Below are 17,877 nucleotides of genomic sequence, written 5' to 3'. Positions count from 1 at the left end.
ATGTTCATCTCTGGTTCTCACCCCCCCTTCCCATATTCTGTCTCCCATTTTGCTCAGCAGTTTCCCTCTGGGTTCTGAGTAGTCAAAGAATGTCATACCTCAATTCTCACCTCACTTTGCATCTGCCCCCCCACCCCTTACTCAGCTCATGTTTTTCTCTTCTCTTTTATATTTAAAGATGTGTAACAACTTGCCAGACAGCATTAATGCTCATTTCCTGTGCTGGGTTCTTTCTCACATTTTAGTAGCTAGCTCATATCTGCTTCTAGTGCTCTATCCTCTCCACTAGGTGGTGCATTTCATACAACACTCACCATTGCGTCATCTCACTGAAGACGGGGATCAGGAGTACTGTACATTCAATGTGCCCCCAACAGTGCTGAGTGCATTAATGGTGTATAGGCGGCAGTATGTTTTTTAAAGAGCACATGGCTCAAGGTTTTTTGGCTTTGTAGTTTATAAGGAAAATTGATCATATTGTGAGACCAAGGAGTGTTGGTTTTAATGACATGTTATGATCTATTGACCAGAGGAAGTGTTATTTGCTGTTAGATAAGGATATTGAATGCTTGATATACAATATTTTTAAAAGAGCTGTAATATTAGAGAGAACATTTTGGGTTAGATAACTTTTTTGCTGATAAAATAACAGTGCAGGAGTTTCAAGTTGTCGGGAATTGTCAATGGCTTGTTTTCTGACGAGGCTTTAAGACAATGATTCAGAGCTGTAATGTAGACCATCTGCAATTTTTTGAAAATATGCATTTTGGAAACAAGCTTTGCTTACATGCTTTAGGCAGTAGGGTAGAGCAATGCCTCAACTTGAAGATAAATTGTTTTGGGGATCATTGCAGGTCTTAGTATTGCTGTCCTGAATGATGCTTCACAACTTCCAATGTCACCCGATCCTACGCTGTTCATAACAGGGTAAACATTCTGCTTGTAATGTTGGTCAGATCATTAATTTGCTAAAATCATTATGACATAACCAACAATCTACTGTAACTATCGATATCAATCGTATTTCTTTTGAACTTTTATTTCAAGGACTAGGGCAATATAGATATTGTGATAATGTAAAACGTTTATTTTATTTTAACCAATCAGGGACGTTTTTCCTTAATGCACTGTCGCTGGGGGCAATACAAGGCCACGTTCAGTTGCCAAACGTTGTCGAACGTTGCAGATAGAAATGCCATGAATAGAGCTGATGCGTTCGTATTCTACATGTCAGAGGCGTTTGTTCTACATAGCCTATTTCTATCCGAACGTATCAAAACGTGAAGTCCTGCTGGACGCGCCCCAGGCTAGAAAATCTCAAATATAAATGAATCAAAAACGTTAAATAAAAATAAAATGTTTTATTTTTATGTAATTTGTTTTCCAACCAATCACAAATCCTGTCTCTGTTACCGGGTAGATAATAAAAAATAGTGAATTTGTACTTTGTCTGTTTTTGTCTTAAAGATGATACAATATGGACGTTTTTCTCGAGTGTTGGTTGTATGGTTCGTATGCATGATGTGCAATATAAACTTTTGCTCATGGGTGTGGGGAGGTTGGCCCCCCTTCTGTCTAAAGAAGTAATTCCTGGACAATATTACTGTCCATAATAGTGGGACATTTTTGTCTCAAGAAACGGCCAATATTCCATAATGGAACTTTAAATGAGCCATGGTTTGTGTATAATGTAAGATAAATTGACGCTATAGGCCACTAATGTTGAATTACCCATATCGTGATACATACTACATGTTTGAGATTACATTTTCAATGGGCGCCATCTAGTGTATACAACAACGTATGCAGTTCATCTATTGGAAATCATTTATAGTAAAATTGTATTATAGGGAGAAATAGGCGGGGCATAAATGCACGTTTCAATTTTGCACATTGCCCTATTAATTCCGATCATATAAAACAGCTGAACCAAATCTCAAAACAATAGCAGACAAAGCGCCACTGGAACGGAGTCAGGTCAGCCTTGTTGAATTGTTTGGGCTAAGATATAATTCAAACTGAAAATGGATCCTTGTGATTGCTCAAAAAGTAAGTTCGCCTAATGGAATTGATCTCTAAATTGCGAATTGACCTGAACGGGTACAATGGATTTGCAGTGCAGGTGACCCTTATTGCTTTAGTAGTTGACGTTTTGTTTATAGCTGGACGCTGCAGTTGCGGTGGACTCTGCAAGTGTACAAACTGCGGATGTGCCACGAAAAGTAAGTGCATGTGTTGATCTGTTTAAGCTCGGAACAAAAATTGTTACACCCGCAATAACTTCTGCTAAATATGTGATCTATACAATTTCATAAAGTGCAATCCGTCGAAGCAAAGTGACGCTAACGGATGGAGCTGGACAAATGTATACTTAGACTGCGGTATGGGATGTAAGGACTGACTATCCATTTAAAAATATAGTTGTAGCTTTAGTGTTTTCTCTTCCAATATTTTGTAAACTTTTTTTTGATGGAATAGGCCTACGACAGTTAAACTAAGCGCATTGTGCATTTAAGTTAAATACTTAAAGAATCAATGGGTACATGTCGTGAATTTGTCAAAATAGCTGTAACAGGTGCAGATTGCCTGCCCCCCCCTTGTTTTTTTACTTTACAGTTCAGTTGTGAACAATTGGTAGCTACGTCTTCGACAGACTAAACATCCCAAACCAATGAGAGGATTCGAAAAATTGGGCCCGGGTAGGCGTGCGTTACACCGAGAGAAAGATTATTGCGTTCGTTTAAGAACCGGGCTGCCTCCTGAGCGTGAGCCAGGTTCCCGGAGAAAGCCCACGGCGAAATCGGCTCAAAGTGACGTAATTATGCGCGTGAAGTAATGAGTAGGATTGCGTTAGTTAGAAATTACTATTGCTCGTTATCTGCCTTCCCTATGAAAACTAGTTTGCAAATTCGGTGCGGTGCAGATTAATGACTGTTCGATTTGCGAACCGGCTCCTCCCTCACCGCCTTTGCCCGTTCACATCAAGGGCCATAGGCTGTGCCCCGCTGCTCGACATAATCAAATCCGCCCAGTGTCAACGCGCAACCCACCATTGAGACCTAAGAGCGAAATTGACTACCCTAGTGTCTCTTTTAAAGCATGGGTTCCCGAACTCGGTCCTGGGGGCCCCCCTTGGGTGCGCGCTTTGATTTTTGCCCAAACACTACACAGCGGATTCAAATAATCAACTCATCAAGCTTTGATTATTTGAATCAGCTGTGTAGTGCTTGGGCAAAAATCTAAACATGGGCCCAAGATCCAAGTTTGGAAACCCTGCTTTAAAGGAATCCTTCACCTGAAATTACTTAGTTGCGTATCTTTCCTTACATTGTAAGCATTTAGTGCAATTTTAAAATGGAATATCCACTGTCAAACTCTGGATGCTGGCACTAGTGGCATGTCTAACATTCAGCTGAACTTTTAGCCCAGATAAAATGCCTTCAGGCCTGTTATATAGCAGCCACAGGTCTTGTTAGAAAACCAGTCATGGTCATTAATCAGTACTAATCTCTTCTATCATTCCTCCAGGTTGTTGTTCCTGCTGCCCGACTGGATGCAGCAAGTGTGCCTCTGGTTGTGTGTGCAAGGAGGGCAAGACGTGCGACACAAGCTGCTGTCAGTGAGGGCTTGACGCATGACACTCCATGTCCTCTACCTGTGCACATGTCCTCTACCCGTGCACATGACGTTATCCCTGTTGTATGACACAAGAGCATTGTAATAAATTGCAGCTCCAATTTTGGATGTCTTCAATCATGTGAAACTGATTGCTTTTTAGTAGCATTAATGTGACTTTGTGATATTACCATTTCCTTGGAAAGTTACATGTCTGGCTAAGTAAACATGTGATCTGTCTGATTGTAGTGGGTACCATCTGGGGCCAAAATCAGGCCCTTGCTGGTATAGGGACTTTGCATGTCTTCCTTATTCAGTGGTGCCATATATTTAATATTGTTCATAGGACATGAGGGGGGGGGGGGGGGGGTCTCCACTGTCCTTGATCAATCCTCTGTGATTCCAGTTTTCTGGCTTCTTCGATCTAGTCCTAGACATTTGCTAAGTGTTCTATTGCCTCACACTGGCTGCGTTTAGACAGGCAGCCTAATTCTGATATTTTTTTCACTAATTGGTCTTTTGACCAATCACATTTCAGAGCTGACCCATTGGTAGGAAGAAATATCAGAATTTGTCTGCCTGTGTAAATTCATGTTAATAGGCCAACATCGTAATATTGGCTTTGTATTTAACGTAAGCGTATAGGCTTAATCAAGGTCTGGAAAACTGGCCCAAAACTTCAGTGTAGTTGGAATGGGCTCGATCTACAATGATTTGTACCTCAAGCCTGGGTAGTTACAAGCTTACACTGATGCGTTATCCCCTCGGTGTCCCGTGCAAGACACCCAGCGTGTGTGTAAGGGCACACTTCCCCAAGACCATGAAGGACCACTGACATGATCCCACTGCTTACACCAATGTAGTAGATGGCTGAGACGGGGTCCTTAGCCATGGATTCTGTCGATGTAACAGCGTTATTTGAGAGGGTTATCCATTTGTGTAACGTGAAAGTTCTGTTAAACTGAAATTTATAAATAACGACTGTCCATTCAAGCAACTGAAACCCAACCTATGACCAGGTACAACCAACAGTATTACTAGAACTAAAGGACATCCTCTCCTTATTGACAAATGGCCTGTGAGAGATTTCGTAACGGGCGTAAAATTGACCTTGGCAATAGCCAATGAAAAACAACGGATATGGCCCTAGTTCGGTTTCACTGCAGCAGTGTTACTCGCATACCTCAGTGGTTGTTCGCCCAACTTCTGATACGAGAATAACAAACATTAAAAAAAAATATTCCTTCCTTCGGGTCAGTCGTTTTGCTGTGGAAACCAGCTGATTAGCTAATTTGATTACATTTGCAGCGTTGAATCAACGAGGCAACACCAAGAAATTGTGCTGTGTTTCGGCGGATCAGCTAGCTACGTAACGTTAGCTAGCTGACTCGACATCTGACATAGCCAGCTAGCGGCTAGCTAGCAACCACTACGGATACAATCTAGCTAACGGCTTTCGTTAAATACTCCCAGGTAATGTTATGCTAAATATAACTGCAGACTAACTTATATAAATCAATATAGCTAGTTATATTTCTCATGTTTGCTTATGCTTGAGTCAGACGCTAACTAGCTAGACTTTCAGTTTAACGCTATGTCCTGCGGTAGCTAGCTGCTAGCTATGATAATTTAGACATCAAAATCAGAAGGCTAGCTAGCTAGCTAGCTGGTCAGTTTGCTAGTTTCTAACATAACCTTATTGATGTTTGAGCTAGAACTAGCTTATCGAAGCCGTACATAAAGGCTAATGTTAGCTTGTATGGGGATACGAGGACGACTTGACTCAGTTGTGGGTGGTTGTCAGTCGCATCGCCCTGTCCCTTGACCCCGACCCCTGTCCTTTCAGCATGCTGATGGTGGGAGGCGATGGACGGATGCAGTAAAATGAGTGTGATGGAGCTGTGTGAGACGGATGATCTGGCCACCAGCTTGGTGCTGGACCCCTTGCTGGGGTTCAGCACCCATAAAATGAACGTCAGGTAATCTCTTTAAACCTCCTATCCATTACATTATATTTGACAAAAGTGTGTGAAATGACAAACTTTTGCCATAGGTGTATGCATTGTACCATTTTTGTTGTGCTTGGTCTTGATGGTTCCTCTATGCTTCTAGTAATCAGTCTTCATCAGGCAGTTAAGGCACAACTTCAGCGTTCTTCACAGAGAAGTGGAAAAGTTAATTCACAATTGCAAAGAACAGCACACCTAATTCTTGTCGCCCTGCAGTCCCCCCCCAGAGGTCCGTCGTTGGGGCTACCTCAAAGAGACTCTGCTACGCTTCCAACGCACACATGACTTGCAGGCCACCTTTGAGGCCCTTACAGTGGGAGACTGGGCCTGTGACTACTTCACTGGACTGGGAACACATCGTCTGGAACTACTGAAACAGCATGTAAGTGTGTGTTTGCAGGATCAGTTAACCCTGTTATATCAGTGTGCACTAGAAGTATGTTTTTGATTGCCCCTTCCTTTCTTTAGTCAGTATAATTTCTTTCATTTGTTCATTTACTTTTGTTGGCCTCTGTCATTTTTTCTTATTAGTTTGGGTAGTTAGCTAATATTACCTGTTTTCACTCTGTGGGTATTCATGATTGTGTGCATGAACATGCTTGGCTTTATGCATGGTCTTGACGGCTATTATTTCTTCAGGTGTATCGCTACCTCTGTGCCTTCCTGTTGGATAGTGGTGTCCAGATTGAGTCATGTGACCGATACTCTTCAGAAACCAACGGAGCAAAGATAACCTCTACCAAGCACTGGTAAGGATCAACTTCTTTTAACAGTTGCATTCAATAGTCATGTGCAACTCTGCAGATTAGATAAATCTTGTCTGTGTTTTTATATATCATGTTTAACTGTGACGCTGAATGCTGCAGGTTTGTAGGTGAGCGGATGGAGGTTCTGTTGGGTTGTATAGCCGAGCTGAGTCCAGCAGACAGTGCTGTTCTGAGAGCAGGGGTGAATGACTTTAGTGTGATGTACTCCACTCGTAAGCGCTGTGCACAACTCTGGCTTGGGCCTGCGGCTTTCATCAACCACGGTGAGTTTTTCAAGATTCAACCCCAGTTACTGTCTGCCACACTGTACACACACTAAAACAGAAACCCACTGTGCATACACTATCACAGAACACACAGACAGAGCATCTGCTTATGGGATTTCTCTTAATTAGTTATTCCTAACAAGTCATACATTAGATCTAGAGTGATCAAATCAAATGCTCTAATCCTGTTATTTAATGTGCTCACCTACAGCAGAGCTTCACAGGATTTGCTAATGGTCAATACTTTTATTATACAGACGCATGGCACAATTTCCAGTGTTTTTAAGTTGTTATATCTGTATTGTAACCATACGCTTGTTTCTGTTTTCTGGGTGAAGACTGCAGACCAAACTGTAAGGTAATCAACAGTGTTATATATTATTAGTCATGTTACTCTTCTATATTTTTAATCGCTCTGTGTGTTTGTTCCTGTTAAGCATAATTCCCTTTTTATAGAAGTGTTGTTATACATGATTATTGTTATTATCCTCTTCGTCTGTGTCTTTTGTTTGTACTATTATGGTTTTATTGTTGGAAGTGTTACATCCCCAGGGCTAGCGATGTCACCTTGTTTCATCCCTCACCTCCCCCTTCTCTCCAGTTTGTTCCTGGCGATAAGAATGGAGGCTGTGTAAAAGTGGTGAGGCCCATCGCACCTGGGGAGGAGATCACCTGTTACTATGGCGACAGCTTTTTTGGAGAAGACAATGAAATGTGTGAATGCTGCACCTGTGAGAGGTGAGAGGATTGAGACATATCTGCTCATTGTCTCAATGACCAGCTTAATTTACATACATGCATGCATGCATACATGCATGCATACATACATACATACATACATGCATGCATACATACATACATACATACATACATACAGTACCAGTCAAAAGTTTGGACACACCTAAACATTCAAGGGTTTTTCTTTATTTTTTACTATTTTCTACATTGTAGAATAATAGTGAAGACATCACAACCTTGAAATAACACGTTAGTAATCAAAAAAGTATTAAACAGATCAAGAAATATATTTTAGATTCTTCAAAGTAGCCACCCTTTGCCTTGATGACAGCTTTGCACACTCTTGGCATTCTCTCAACCAGCTTCACCTGGAATGCTTTTCCAACTGTCTTGAAGGAGTTCCCACATATGCTGTACACTTGTTAGCTGCTTTTCCTTCACAATCTCAATTGGGTTGAGGTCAGGGGTTTGTGGAGGCCAGGTCATCTGATGCAGCACTCCATCACTCTCCTTCTTGGTAAAATAGCCCTTACACAGCCTGGAGGTGTGTTGGGTCATTGTCCTGTTGAAAAACAAATGACAGTCCCACTAAGCCCAAACCAGATGGGAGGGCGTATCACTGCAGAATGCTATGGTACCCATGCTGGTTAAGTGTGCCTTGAATTCTAAATAAATCATAGACCGTGTCACCAGCAAACACCATAACACCTCCTCCTCCATGTTTTAGGGTGGGAAATACACATGCGGAGATCATCCGTTCACCCACACAGCGTCTCACAAAGACACGGCGGCTGGAACCAAAAATCTCAAATTTTGACTCCAGACCAAAGGACAAGTTTTGACTGGTCTAATGTCCATTGCTCGTGTTTCTTGGCCCAAGCAAGTGCAACCTTCTTATTGGTGTCTTTTAGTAGTGTTTTCTTTGCAGCAATTTGACCACGAAGGCCTGATTCACACAGTCTCCTCTGAACAGTTGATGTTGAGATGTGTCTGTTACTTGAACTCTGTGAAGCATTTATTTGGGCTGCAATTTCTGAGGCTGGTAACTCTAATAAACTTAACCTCTGCAGCAGAGGTAACTCTGGGTCTTCCATTCCTGTGGCAGTACTCATTAGAGCCAGTTTCATCACAGCGCTTGATAGTTTTTGTGACTGCACTTGAAGAAACTTTGAAAGTTCTTGACATATTCCGCATTGACTGACCTTCATGTCCTAAAGTAATGATGGGCTGTTGTTTCTCTTTGCTTATTTGAGCTGTTCTAGCCATAATATGGATTTGGTCTTTTACCAAATAAGGCTATCTTCTATATACCACCCCAACCTTGTCACAACACAACTGATTGGCTCAAACGCCTTAAGAAGGAAATAAATTCCACAAATGAACTTTTAACAAGGCACACCTGTTAATTGAAATGCATTCCAGGTGTCTACCTCATGAAGCTGGTTGAGAGAATGCCAAGAGTGTGCAAAGCTGTCATCAAGGCAAAGAGTGGCTATTTGAAGAATCTCAAATATTAAACATATTTTCATTTGTTTAACACTTTTCTGGCTTACTACATGATTCCATATGTGTTATTTCATAGTTTTGATGTCTTCACTATTATTCTACAATGTAGAAAAAAGTAAAAATAAAGTAAAACCCTTGAATGTGTCCAAACTTTTGACTGGTACTATATAATGACGTGTAACATTATACTATTTGTTTATTATTTAGAAAAGGAGAGGGTCACTTCCGACACAGAGAGAGGCAGCCTGGTTGTGATGACTCTAATGACCTGTCTGGCCAGAAGTACCGCCTCAGAGACACAGACCTTCGTCTTAACAGAGGGAAAGCACCCTGTCCTCCTACATTTCGGCCTACATTTACATTTTCAAATTCAGGTAAGTTTGTGTTTCTCGTTTCAAACGTTACGCTTGTCTTTTAACAATGCCTGAAATTCTCATTCTCTGAAGATCCAAGTGGTACTAGGTATTGGTCATTGAGCAATAAACTGTCTTTATTGCTAAATGTTTTGCAGATAAGACAGTTAGTGACAGTATGCAACTAGAATGTAATGTTAGGTGCAGTATGAATTTATTTGTTATGCTATTGGTTTTGCCTGAATTTCTTAGTTCTTTGTCTTCCTGTCTTAGCTATCCCTTCAAGGAATTCATTTACCCAGCAGATGAAGAGAAATGCTCTGATGATGAGCAGGAAGACCAAAAGGTTGAAACAGGAGGGGCAAAGGAGGATATCGGGAATGAAGCAGCAACGGCTGATAATGCCATCCCTATCAGAGGTGGTGTTGAGGAACCTTAGGGTTCGAGTACGGCGCCACACGTTCAACTTCTTGTTGAGCTGCAAGGACCCCACCAGCAAGGAGAGGGCCTTGCTGCACCAGCTTGAACATGTGGAGACAAAAGACAAGTGGAGGAAGGAACAATCTGCTCTCTGCTGTACAACCAAAGAGAATGACAAAAAAGAGAAGAGCAGCAATACTTGTGAGTTAAACCTGAAGCCTTTCACTCTTCACCCTTCCTTGTCTTCTCAACAGAATGCTGGACCAGCAGTTTGTGGACAGATACTGGGTGGCAAGCCCCTTCGAGTGGTGGAAAAAGTATCTGTCCAGACAAGGATCTCTTCCAGAACAAGGAGCATGATCAGAAACTGTCACACACGCCAGTCTGTTTCCAGAGCCAAGAAGAACAACAAAATCATTAGCAAGCGCATTGAACTCACCAAACCCATTTGCAGAAAAAGCAACAGCGCAAGTCCTCAGAAACACATGGATAGCTGTAGTGGAAAAGATGCCACGCACAATGTTATCGAAGATATTCATGGGACCAATTGCATAACCATCGAAAATAACACCAGCGGCAACAACAATGATGTGGCATACATCAGCAACAGAACATACACTGGTGGAGGGCCCAAAGGCAGCAAGGCTCAGGGTGCAGATCAGAAACCAGTGGATCTGAAAGTGGAAATCAAAACCATTGGAGAATCGGGGACTGATGGGACACTTGTGGCGAGCAAACCCTCTGGTAAAAGGGTTGAAGTTTGCCAAAGTGCTTTGGACAAAGCCAAGAAGCCTGGGAATCACCAGAAACCCATTAGTACTCCCCTTGTCACTACCACCCCTAGCACCATTTCTCTCTCTTCCCCCTCACTTGACCATGTTCCAGTAATGTCAGGACTGAAGCAAGTCACAGTTAGCTTGATAAGAGTGTCTGTGCCGGGAAGTGTAGCAGAAGAAAGGGCCTGTCCAGGATTGGAGGGAAAGGGCATTGTGAGAAGCGAGAGCAGCGTACCAGTGCAAGCAGAACAGATGGCTAGATCAGCTACACAGGGAGGAGAGGCAGACACCAGAGTGTCCAGGTCCCAGCAGAAGTCCATGGAGGAAGCAGGCAGAGAGTTGTCAGACGCTGAAGGTAAGAAAGGGGTGAGGGAAATGTATTTCAAGGCTAAGGTTAACAAAGTTGATGTAGGAAGGGGACAGACTGCTGTGGTGAAAGTCGATGTATTACATGGTGAGAAAGGGGCAGGTGAGAAGGTCATTGAAATAGAAGCTGCTGGTGGGGGGGAACAGGTTAGTGTGGCTGGGAAAGGGCATAGGGGGAGTGTAAAAGACATTGACAGAGGGGCAAAACTAAGTAAAGGTGTACAATCTCAAGTTGTTGGCTGTGATAAGAGGGTGCTTAGAGGGCGAAATGATGCAGAAGAACAGAGTAATGGAAAAGCAGGAGGACAAAATAGCAGAAGTTGTGACAGCATTATCAGAAAGGATGGAGGTAAGAATGAGAGGTTGTCTGAAATGGTAAAAAAGGGGAGTAGTATAACTATGGACAAGAAGGGTGTTGTCATCAAACAGGTGAGGGTTCTACTTTCTGATATTCTAAGAAAAGAGCGGGATCAGAAGGCTGGGGACTCAGGAAGTGGGAACACAGGAAAGAAAGATCTAATTTCCTCCAACCATAAGCAAATGGAAGATGGCAGAGAGGCAAATAATGATGGAGGGAAAGAGGTTAGGGAACACATGTCTGATGCACAGACAAATAGTTTGCCTCATGCAACAACACAAAGTGGGATAATTTCCAAACGGGGGAAAGGAAGGGCTAGTAAGATGAAACTTGAGGGTCCAGGCCAAGACTTGCATATTCACTCGCCACAAAGTAATGATGATTTAATCCCAGCGAAAGATAGGCTTTCCAAGTCTCCCCCTCCTTCTTCAGAATATCTTCAGACACACACCCAGGCCAACATTCCTCTGAAGAAACGGATGTTCCGTAATTCTGTGGAGACTGACTCTGAGCAGAGTATCAACTCTCCTGTGTCAGAGCCATCCTCCAAGGACCTCAAACCCTCCACAGAGCTGAGGCAGAATCTTACTCTGTGCTCAGGAAGAGAAACCAAAGCTATCAAAGTGTTGGAGGACAGAGGTAGAGGTGGGCTGCGGTCTAATAGTGACCCTAAGTCTACCGTTTCAGAGTTTGGGGTCCAATCTCGGACACAGACCTTCAAGAGGACAGGAAAACAAAATGCAACGCCCAGAATGCTGCGTCCCAGAGTCAATCAACTGGAACAAGACCGGCCACGGAGGAGTGCAGGAAAGTATAAAAGAGGGACCCGAGACTCAGAGGTACTGGAGAATGAATCTGATGAGGACAAACACAAAGCAGGACATGATGAAATCTCACTGGATTCTAAAAAGGAACATGTAAATGAAGGAGAGAAGAAGCCAGAATCACATACTGAGTTACTGAATTCACTCACATCGCAAACATGCAAGGAAGAGAACGGGAAAGGGCAGAGCCTCAACTTCAAAATTCGTTTTAAGAGAAAGAGGGGCAAAGTGTGGGAGTTGGACAGACCTGCAGGAGGAGAGGATTTGATTATTGAAGCAGAAAAGTCTATTGATTCACAACAATTGGAGCCTTATAGGGCCATTTTAGATTCTGTGTCAATCTTAAACTTAGAAATGGAGAAGGGTGCCCAGGTAGATGGGAAGGAGACTCATGACGTACGATTTTGGAAAAGACGTAAAGTTAGACGAGACAGATTGGGGAGTTTGAAAGATAGAGGTCCCATTTTGATTAACAGGCAAAGTGAGGTTGTAGCTGTAGACTCGAAAGAGAAAAACAAGGAACAGGGGGAGCTCAGCGAGGTAGAGATAAATGAGGTGCTAGACGAGGTTATTTATGGAGTAAAGCAACTACCAGGAGAAAAGGGCCATACGATTTCTAGTGAGGGTATGTCTGTCGGAGTGGGGGGACTGCAATGTGACTATCAAGTCACACCAAGTCCTGTTAGAATCTGTGAAAAAGAGAAAGATATTCCATCCTTGGCTGAAGACGGAGAACAAGTGAAGGATACTTGTATTGGAGTAGAGAGTAGTTTGGTTGACAGTGGGGCACTGCATGAACACAAAGTAAAGGATGAGGACCAACCCTTGCCACGGATCAAACTGAGGAGAAAAATACAGGGTGTATGGGAGGTGGACAGCCAGGAGTTGGAGCAGAGTGAAGCAGAGTCTGAAAAAGAGAAGAAAAAAATGACATGCGTTAAGCCAAAAGAAGAGTGCCCTTCTCAACCTCCCACCTGCCAGAAACTCAACAGTGCAATCAAGTGCAACACTTTAAAAGATTCCTCTGCTGTTCTTCTGAAAAAAGAACCTCCCCCCCTCACTTTATCTCTCTCAACCTTGACCCTTAACTCTCCCCAACCTGTGGGTTCTGATGTGATGGCCTATGCTCCAGAAACAATGAATGATAGGGCCATGCCAAAAATCACTAATAGGGGAGGAAGGGGAAGGGGAAGGGGACGGAAAGAAAGGCAGAAAACAGAGACTGCTCGTAAGGTTGCAACTGGAGAGATGGGAACTTCTTGCCTTAGTCATAACCTGCTACAGATAGACAACAGTCTTTCTAGACTCTCAGAAGGGTTATGTCAGTCACAATCCTTAGAAAAAAACATACCTTCTGATTACACTGCTTCCACCTCAAAGATTCCATCCCAGTCTCAGTCTCAGTCTCCACCATTCAGTTTTCCAGAAAGGATGCTTTCCACAGAATCCAGCTTTGCTAATTGCTGTGAAGATCTCCTCGACTTCCAGTGTCTCAATCTTGAAGGGTTCTATCATCCACAGAACATCCTCCAAACCTCTCCAATAGACCTCTGTCCAATGGATCCACCCAGCGGGCCCTTTAGTAGTCCCCTCTCTCATAGCCCCTCGGATGCTTGGAACCCAGAAACCCCATACCTTGGCCCTCCAAGCCCAGGAAGTATCTTCAATGCAGAGGATCAGCAATTTCTTAATGGTCTTGTGTGCTCCAAAAATGAGTCTCTCCCTTTGGATTGTGGAGTTAAGGATGCTTCCAAAGACAGAGGACAGCTCAATGCAAATTTTTGTTTTACATCCCTGAGCAGCGCTGAGGGGACTTTCATGGATCGCTTTTTGATGAAAAATCCTGGGATGAAATTGTCAAAAGAAGATTCTAAGACACAGGCCTTATCTTCAGCAGCCAAAACCCACTACTCTCAGAAAGAATCATTCATGTTTAATACAAATACTCCATCCATCGGTTCCCATTCCCACAATATCCCAGTCAATGTTCTCAATCAGAGCACCAATGGTACTAAGGCTAGTTCTGCTCATTCCAATTTTTCTAAGGTCCAGCCTCAAGTGAAAACTCCGGGTCCCTTCCACCTGATGAGCTCTTCCAACAAATCTCAATCTTTTTCCACCTCTCAGCCAGTGCCAAGTTCCTTCAAAACTGGGCCCCAGAATTACTCCGTCAAGTCTGTCCATTCACCTCAAGTGGTTTCTAACAAGTTTGGCTCACAATTAAATCCTAATGTAGGAGATGCTTTTCGCAACACGTATGACAAAAGCTCTAGTGTGATCCAGAGTGTGCTGAAGTTTCAAGGAGGGAAACCAAGTCAGAATTTGAATAGTGCCCCTTCTAAAGTTAATATTGTTGCTGGCAACCCTAAAATTGCGGCCAAACCTCATATTGCCAAATCTAGGTACAGTGACACTGACAAGGTCCACCAGAGTAACAAATGTTCAGGTTTTAGCACTGGCGGACATAAAGGTAGCATGCCCAGTTATAGCATCATTTCAGGAAAAGATCCAGTTCGTCTCAATGCATCGAACTACCCCATCAAGTCAAATCTTCCCAATGACAAAGTCCATCCAGATTATTTCCAGACGTCCAGTAAAAGTACAACGACAGCTTTGGAGAAGCCGCCCTCTGACAAACCTCAATACACTGAAACCAGCTTCGGCAGCAAAAACTTCTCCACTCTCCCAAGGCCTTTCTTTTTCCCCAGCCAAGCACCTCAGAGTTATGGGTCTCCTCATGGCAAACGTTTGAGTCAGGACAAGCCCTGTGCTGCTGTGCACTCCCAGAACCCTCACTCTTCCTATGCCACATCGGCGTCACCTGACAAACTGTGTTACGATTCCTCAGACTTGACCTTTTCCACCTCGCTCTCTCCCTCTATGTCTCAGCACAATAGCCCCCAAGTAGCACACAACTCTCCCTCTGGATCACAGACACCAGCTAACAAACAGCAGCCCCCCTCCTCCTCCTTCTCCTACTCTTATGGTCACCAAGGTCCACCTTACGTGGTCAACTTTACTGGTGACCACTCAGTCACCATGGGCCTGGGAGATTACCCAGGGTCACCACCCACCAACTATACGTACCGCTGCCTCATGGAGCCTTCGGGCACCCAGGGAAGGCTGGTTCTGGAGCCATGTGGACCCCAACTCTCACACTCACCATCTTTCTCTGTGGGGGGCTTTTCAGGGCTTAAAGGCCAGGATGACCACTGCAAGAGGGACACACAACAGCAGTGCCAGCCCATAGACCACCCACCAACATCCCACCATGCTCCCACATCCTCCCACTCCTTGAGTACCCCGGTCTCAGACCGTAAGCCCAAAAGACTGAGGCTAGTGGTTACTGATGGGCTAGTGGATCTGGACCTCCAGTATACAGACTGATTTATACCTGTTCTTCTCATCTGACTTTGATGCAGCTTGTAATATATCAACATTGTACAGAATTGTTCATGAGGAGCATATCTCTGCCCTGATGTTTTTTAAACAGCAATTTACACAGTCTACCTATCATTATGTTTGTTTAATGGTTACTGGTGTTTGTTCTAATCCCTCTCTTGGATACTGTTATGATATGAATGTCTCAGAGAAGCTTTTATTGACATCTGTGGGGATCGAGTAATGCTTATGCTTAACAGTTTTACTTCTATTTATTTTGTGAATACAACCATCTTCTGTGTAAGTTCAGTGATTTGCAAGAGGAAAATATGTAGTGAATAGATCAGTCAGTCTCCACAATGCTTTTCTGGCATGACGTCCTTTCATAGTCTGTCATAGCAGAGGTTAGCCTCAAGGTGGGCACATTGAACCCTCTAGTTAGTAGTATGTGGAGGCCTTCTTATTGTACTGTAACATAGTTGAATGGGTTGTTCTCTAATGTTGACATGTCAGGAAGATAGGCCTACACAAACCGTTTGCACATTCTACAACGTGATTATTTTGACATAAAAATGTGTTTTTAAGTTTTAAAACAAGTGTGTCTATCATGTTTCTGTGATTTTGGGCAGTAGGGCTTTGATTCCAGTCGGTTTAAGTACTGTCTACGAGCTCTAAAATGTACAGTTTTATTGGATCTGCTCTCTGTTCCACTAAGTACATAGACTTGCAAGTGTGTGTGGGAGTGAGGAGGAATATTAGGTACCATGCTTTTCTGTACATGGTATGTTTGTGCACTGCCTTGCCAATTTGAGTGAAGATTAGCAGTCAATGGTGCATTAAGAAATGCACAGTGCATCAACAGTGTGTGTAGTGTAGAATGACTTCCAGGCCTGTAAATTCCAGGACAACTCCACTGAGGGGTGGCGTGCATGACATGAACTGCAGCTCTGCAGCCGCTGTCCAGAGCACCCACAGTATACGAGGGAGGGAGACCGGGTGGGTGGGAGACTGACTGCAATGTTTTCTGCAGAATTCGTTTTTTTCTTTGGTCTTGTGTAGGTCAAGGGGTAGATGATACTGTATTAGTGGGGCAACTTGGACTAAGTGGGTACATTTTGTGTTCCCTCCCTTCCTTCTCTCCCCTCTATCCACACTGAGAATACTTGGTGCTTATGGCATTATTTATGAAGCAACTTCAAAGCAATCTGTTGTGAATTAGAACAAGGACAGTGACTTGTTACTTGATAATCTTGCTTTTAGTCTTGTCTCGCTCATGACTTAATTGGATCACACTGGTTAGGCTAGTTGTGTAGATGGTGATCACAATGAAATGTTATCTGAGAAATGTGTAGTCAGACACGTGGTTGCATGTATTATTTTTACATCCATGGATGAGATTCACATTTTTGAAATGGACGTTGCTCTTACACATTTGTAATGTCATTTGAGCATTCCACTTTCCTCATCTAGACATCGTTCCAGTAGCAATCCAACAGAGGTACTCAATAGGACTACATCATCTTATGTAAAACCATGAAGCAGTCATGTCTGTATTATTATTATTATTATTATTATTATTATTATTATTATTGAAAATGGTGCTTTATTGTAATTTAATATTTTACATATAATATTGATTGTTCCAGATATGAAAGGTTTGTTTATATTACATGATAGAACATATTGTTTATTTACTTTTAAAAAAATCTAACATTTCATTTATGGTTCCCCAACGTCTCCCCTGGACCAAGATTTCGAGTTGATTCAGGTGGTGATATATAATCAGCCTTTTGAAGAGGTAAACATTCTAATGGTTTGCTGTAGAATTGTAAAATGTAAATCATTAAAGAAAAATGCGTTCTTTTTTTTGAATGAAGCTTTGGATGTGTCTTCACAATTTATTCGCGGTATGACATGTATTTATTGGTTCAACAAACCCCCTTGTGTCGTGTCGCATGAAACTGTATTATGATCCATGATCCATTTATAGATTTGTGGATCGTCTGAAGCATGCTATGTTCAACTTGTAATGTTAGCTTACAGTGCCTAGATATTTAATCATTTTGCTTAATTAAATACAGTAATTATATTATTTGACTGAATTTGTTTGGTTGCAACCATCATTGTAGTCCACAGAAAATGCTGTAAACTCTATATTGACTTATTTGTTCATTCAGCCATTTTGTTATAGTGTAGTTTATGAAAATACCAAACTTCTAACAGTGCATATGTTTTGGGGTGAAAAACAATATGCTGGTTTGATTGTTTGATTGAAAGCTTCCTTCAGGCAACTACTTCCTTATTTCCTCAACATATTTCCACAAGCTTTCATATTCCTTTCTTGACTGGATGTGTGTCCCTCTCCAGTCTGTAATGTCTTTCTCTCTATCCATACAGTATATGACTGTCATTTACGTCTTGTCACTAAGCCTCCTGTCTGTTTCCCATCTTCTCCATCACTCAGTTTTTAGTCTTGTTTCTAGCCTCTTCTCTAAGTG

General features: G+C 42.6%; 1 protein-coding gene and 1 long non-coding RNA gene across 3 annotated transcripts; both read left to right on the top strand.

The window, feature by feature from the left end:
- The first annotated feature begins 2,026 nt into the window (after positions 1-2,026).
- LOC115203422 (uncharacterized) lies at positions 2,027-3,759 on the top strand. The gene is made up of 2 exons (XR_003880164.1): positions 2,027-2,222; positions 3,529-3,759. It is a non-coding gene; the product is annotated as an uncharacterized LOC115203422 (long non-coding RNA).
- Positions 3,760-4,729: 970 nt separating this feature from the next.
- Positions 4,730-17,469, top strand: kmt5c (lysine methyltransferase 5C). Of its 2 annotated transcripts, XM_029768081.1 has the most exons (10): positions 4,730-5,088; positions 5,462-5,594; positions 5,841-6,006; positions 6,264-6,373; positions 6,491-6,654; positions 6,996-7,015; positions 7,259-7,395; positions 9,109-9,275; positions 9,528-10,805; positions 15,189-17,469. In XM_029768081.1, the coding sequence occupies exons 2-10, from the start codon at positions 5,482-5,484 to the stop codon at positions 15,383-15,385; spliced, it is 2,352 nt and encodes a 783-aa protein (XP_029623941.1). In that variant the 5' UTR covers positions 4,730-5,088; positions 5,462-5,481; the 3' UTR covers positions 15,386-17,469. The 2 variants fall into 2 exon arrangements, with proteins under 2 accessions (XP_029623941.1, XP_029623931.1); XM_029768071.1 differs by having other exon boundaries at positions 9,528-17,469.
- Positions 17,470-17,877: the final 408 nt, after the last annotated feature.

The sequence above is a fragment of the Salmo trutta genome, chromosome 1 (genome assembly GCF_901001165.1).
Source record: "Salmo trutta chromosome 1, fSalTru1.1, whole genome shotgun sequence".
Lineage (NCBI taxonomy): Eukaryota > Metazoa > Chordata > Actinopteri > Salmoniformes > Salmonidae > Salmo > Salmo trutta.
Note: the sequence above shows the minus strand (reverse complement) of the source record. Positions and strands in the feature narration are given on the sequence as shown.

Bases quoted from the DNA above. Each gene is read 5' to 3' on its own strand.
- kmt5c (XM_029768071.1), top strand. From the start codon at position 5,482: ATGGACGGATGCAGTAAAATGAGTGTGATGGAGCTGTGTGAGACGGAT. The intron at 6,007-6,263 runs GTAAGTGTGTGT...TTATTTCTTCAG, and splicing joins TGGAACTACTGAAACAGCAT to GTGTATCGCTACCTCTGTGC. The intron at 6,374-6,490 runs GTAAGGATCAAC...TGAATGCTGCAG, and splicing joins ATAACCTCTACCAAGCACTG to GTTTGTAGGTGAGCGGATGG.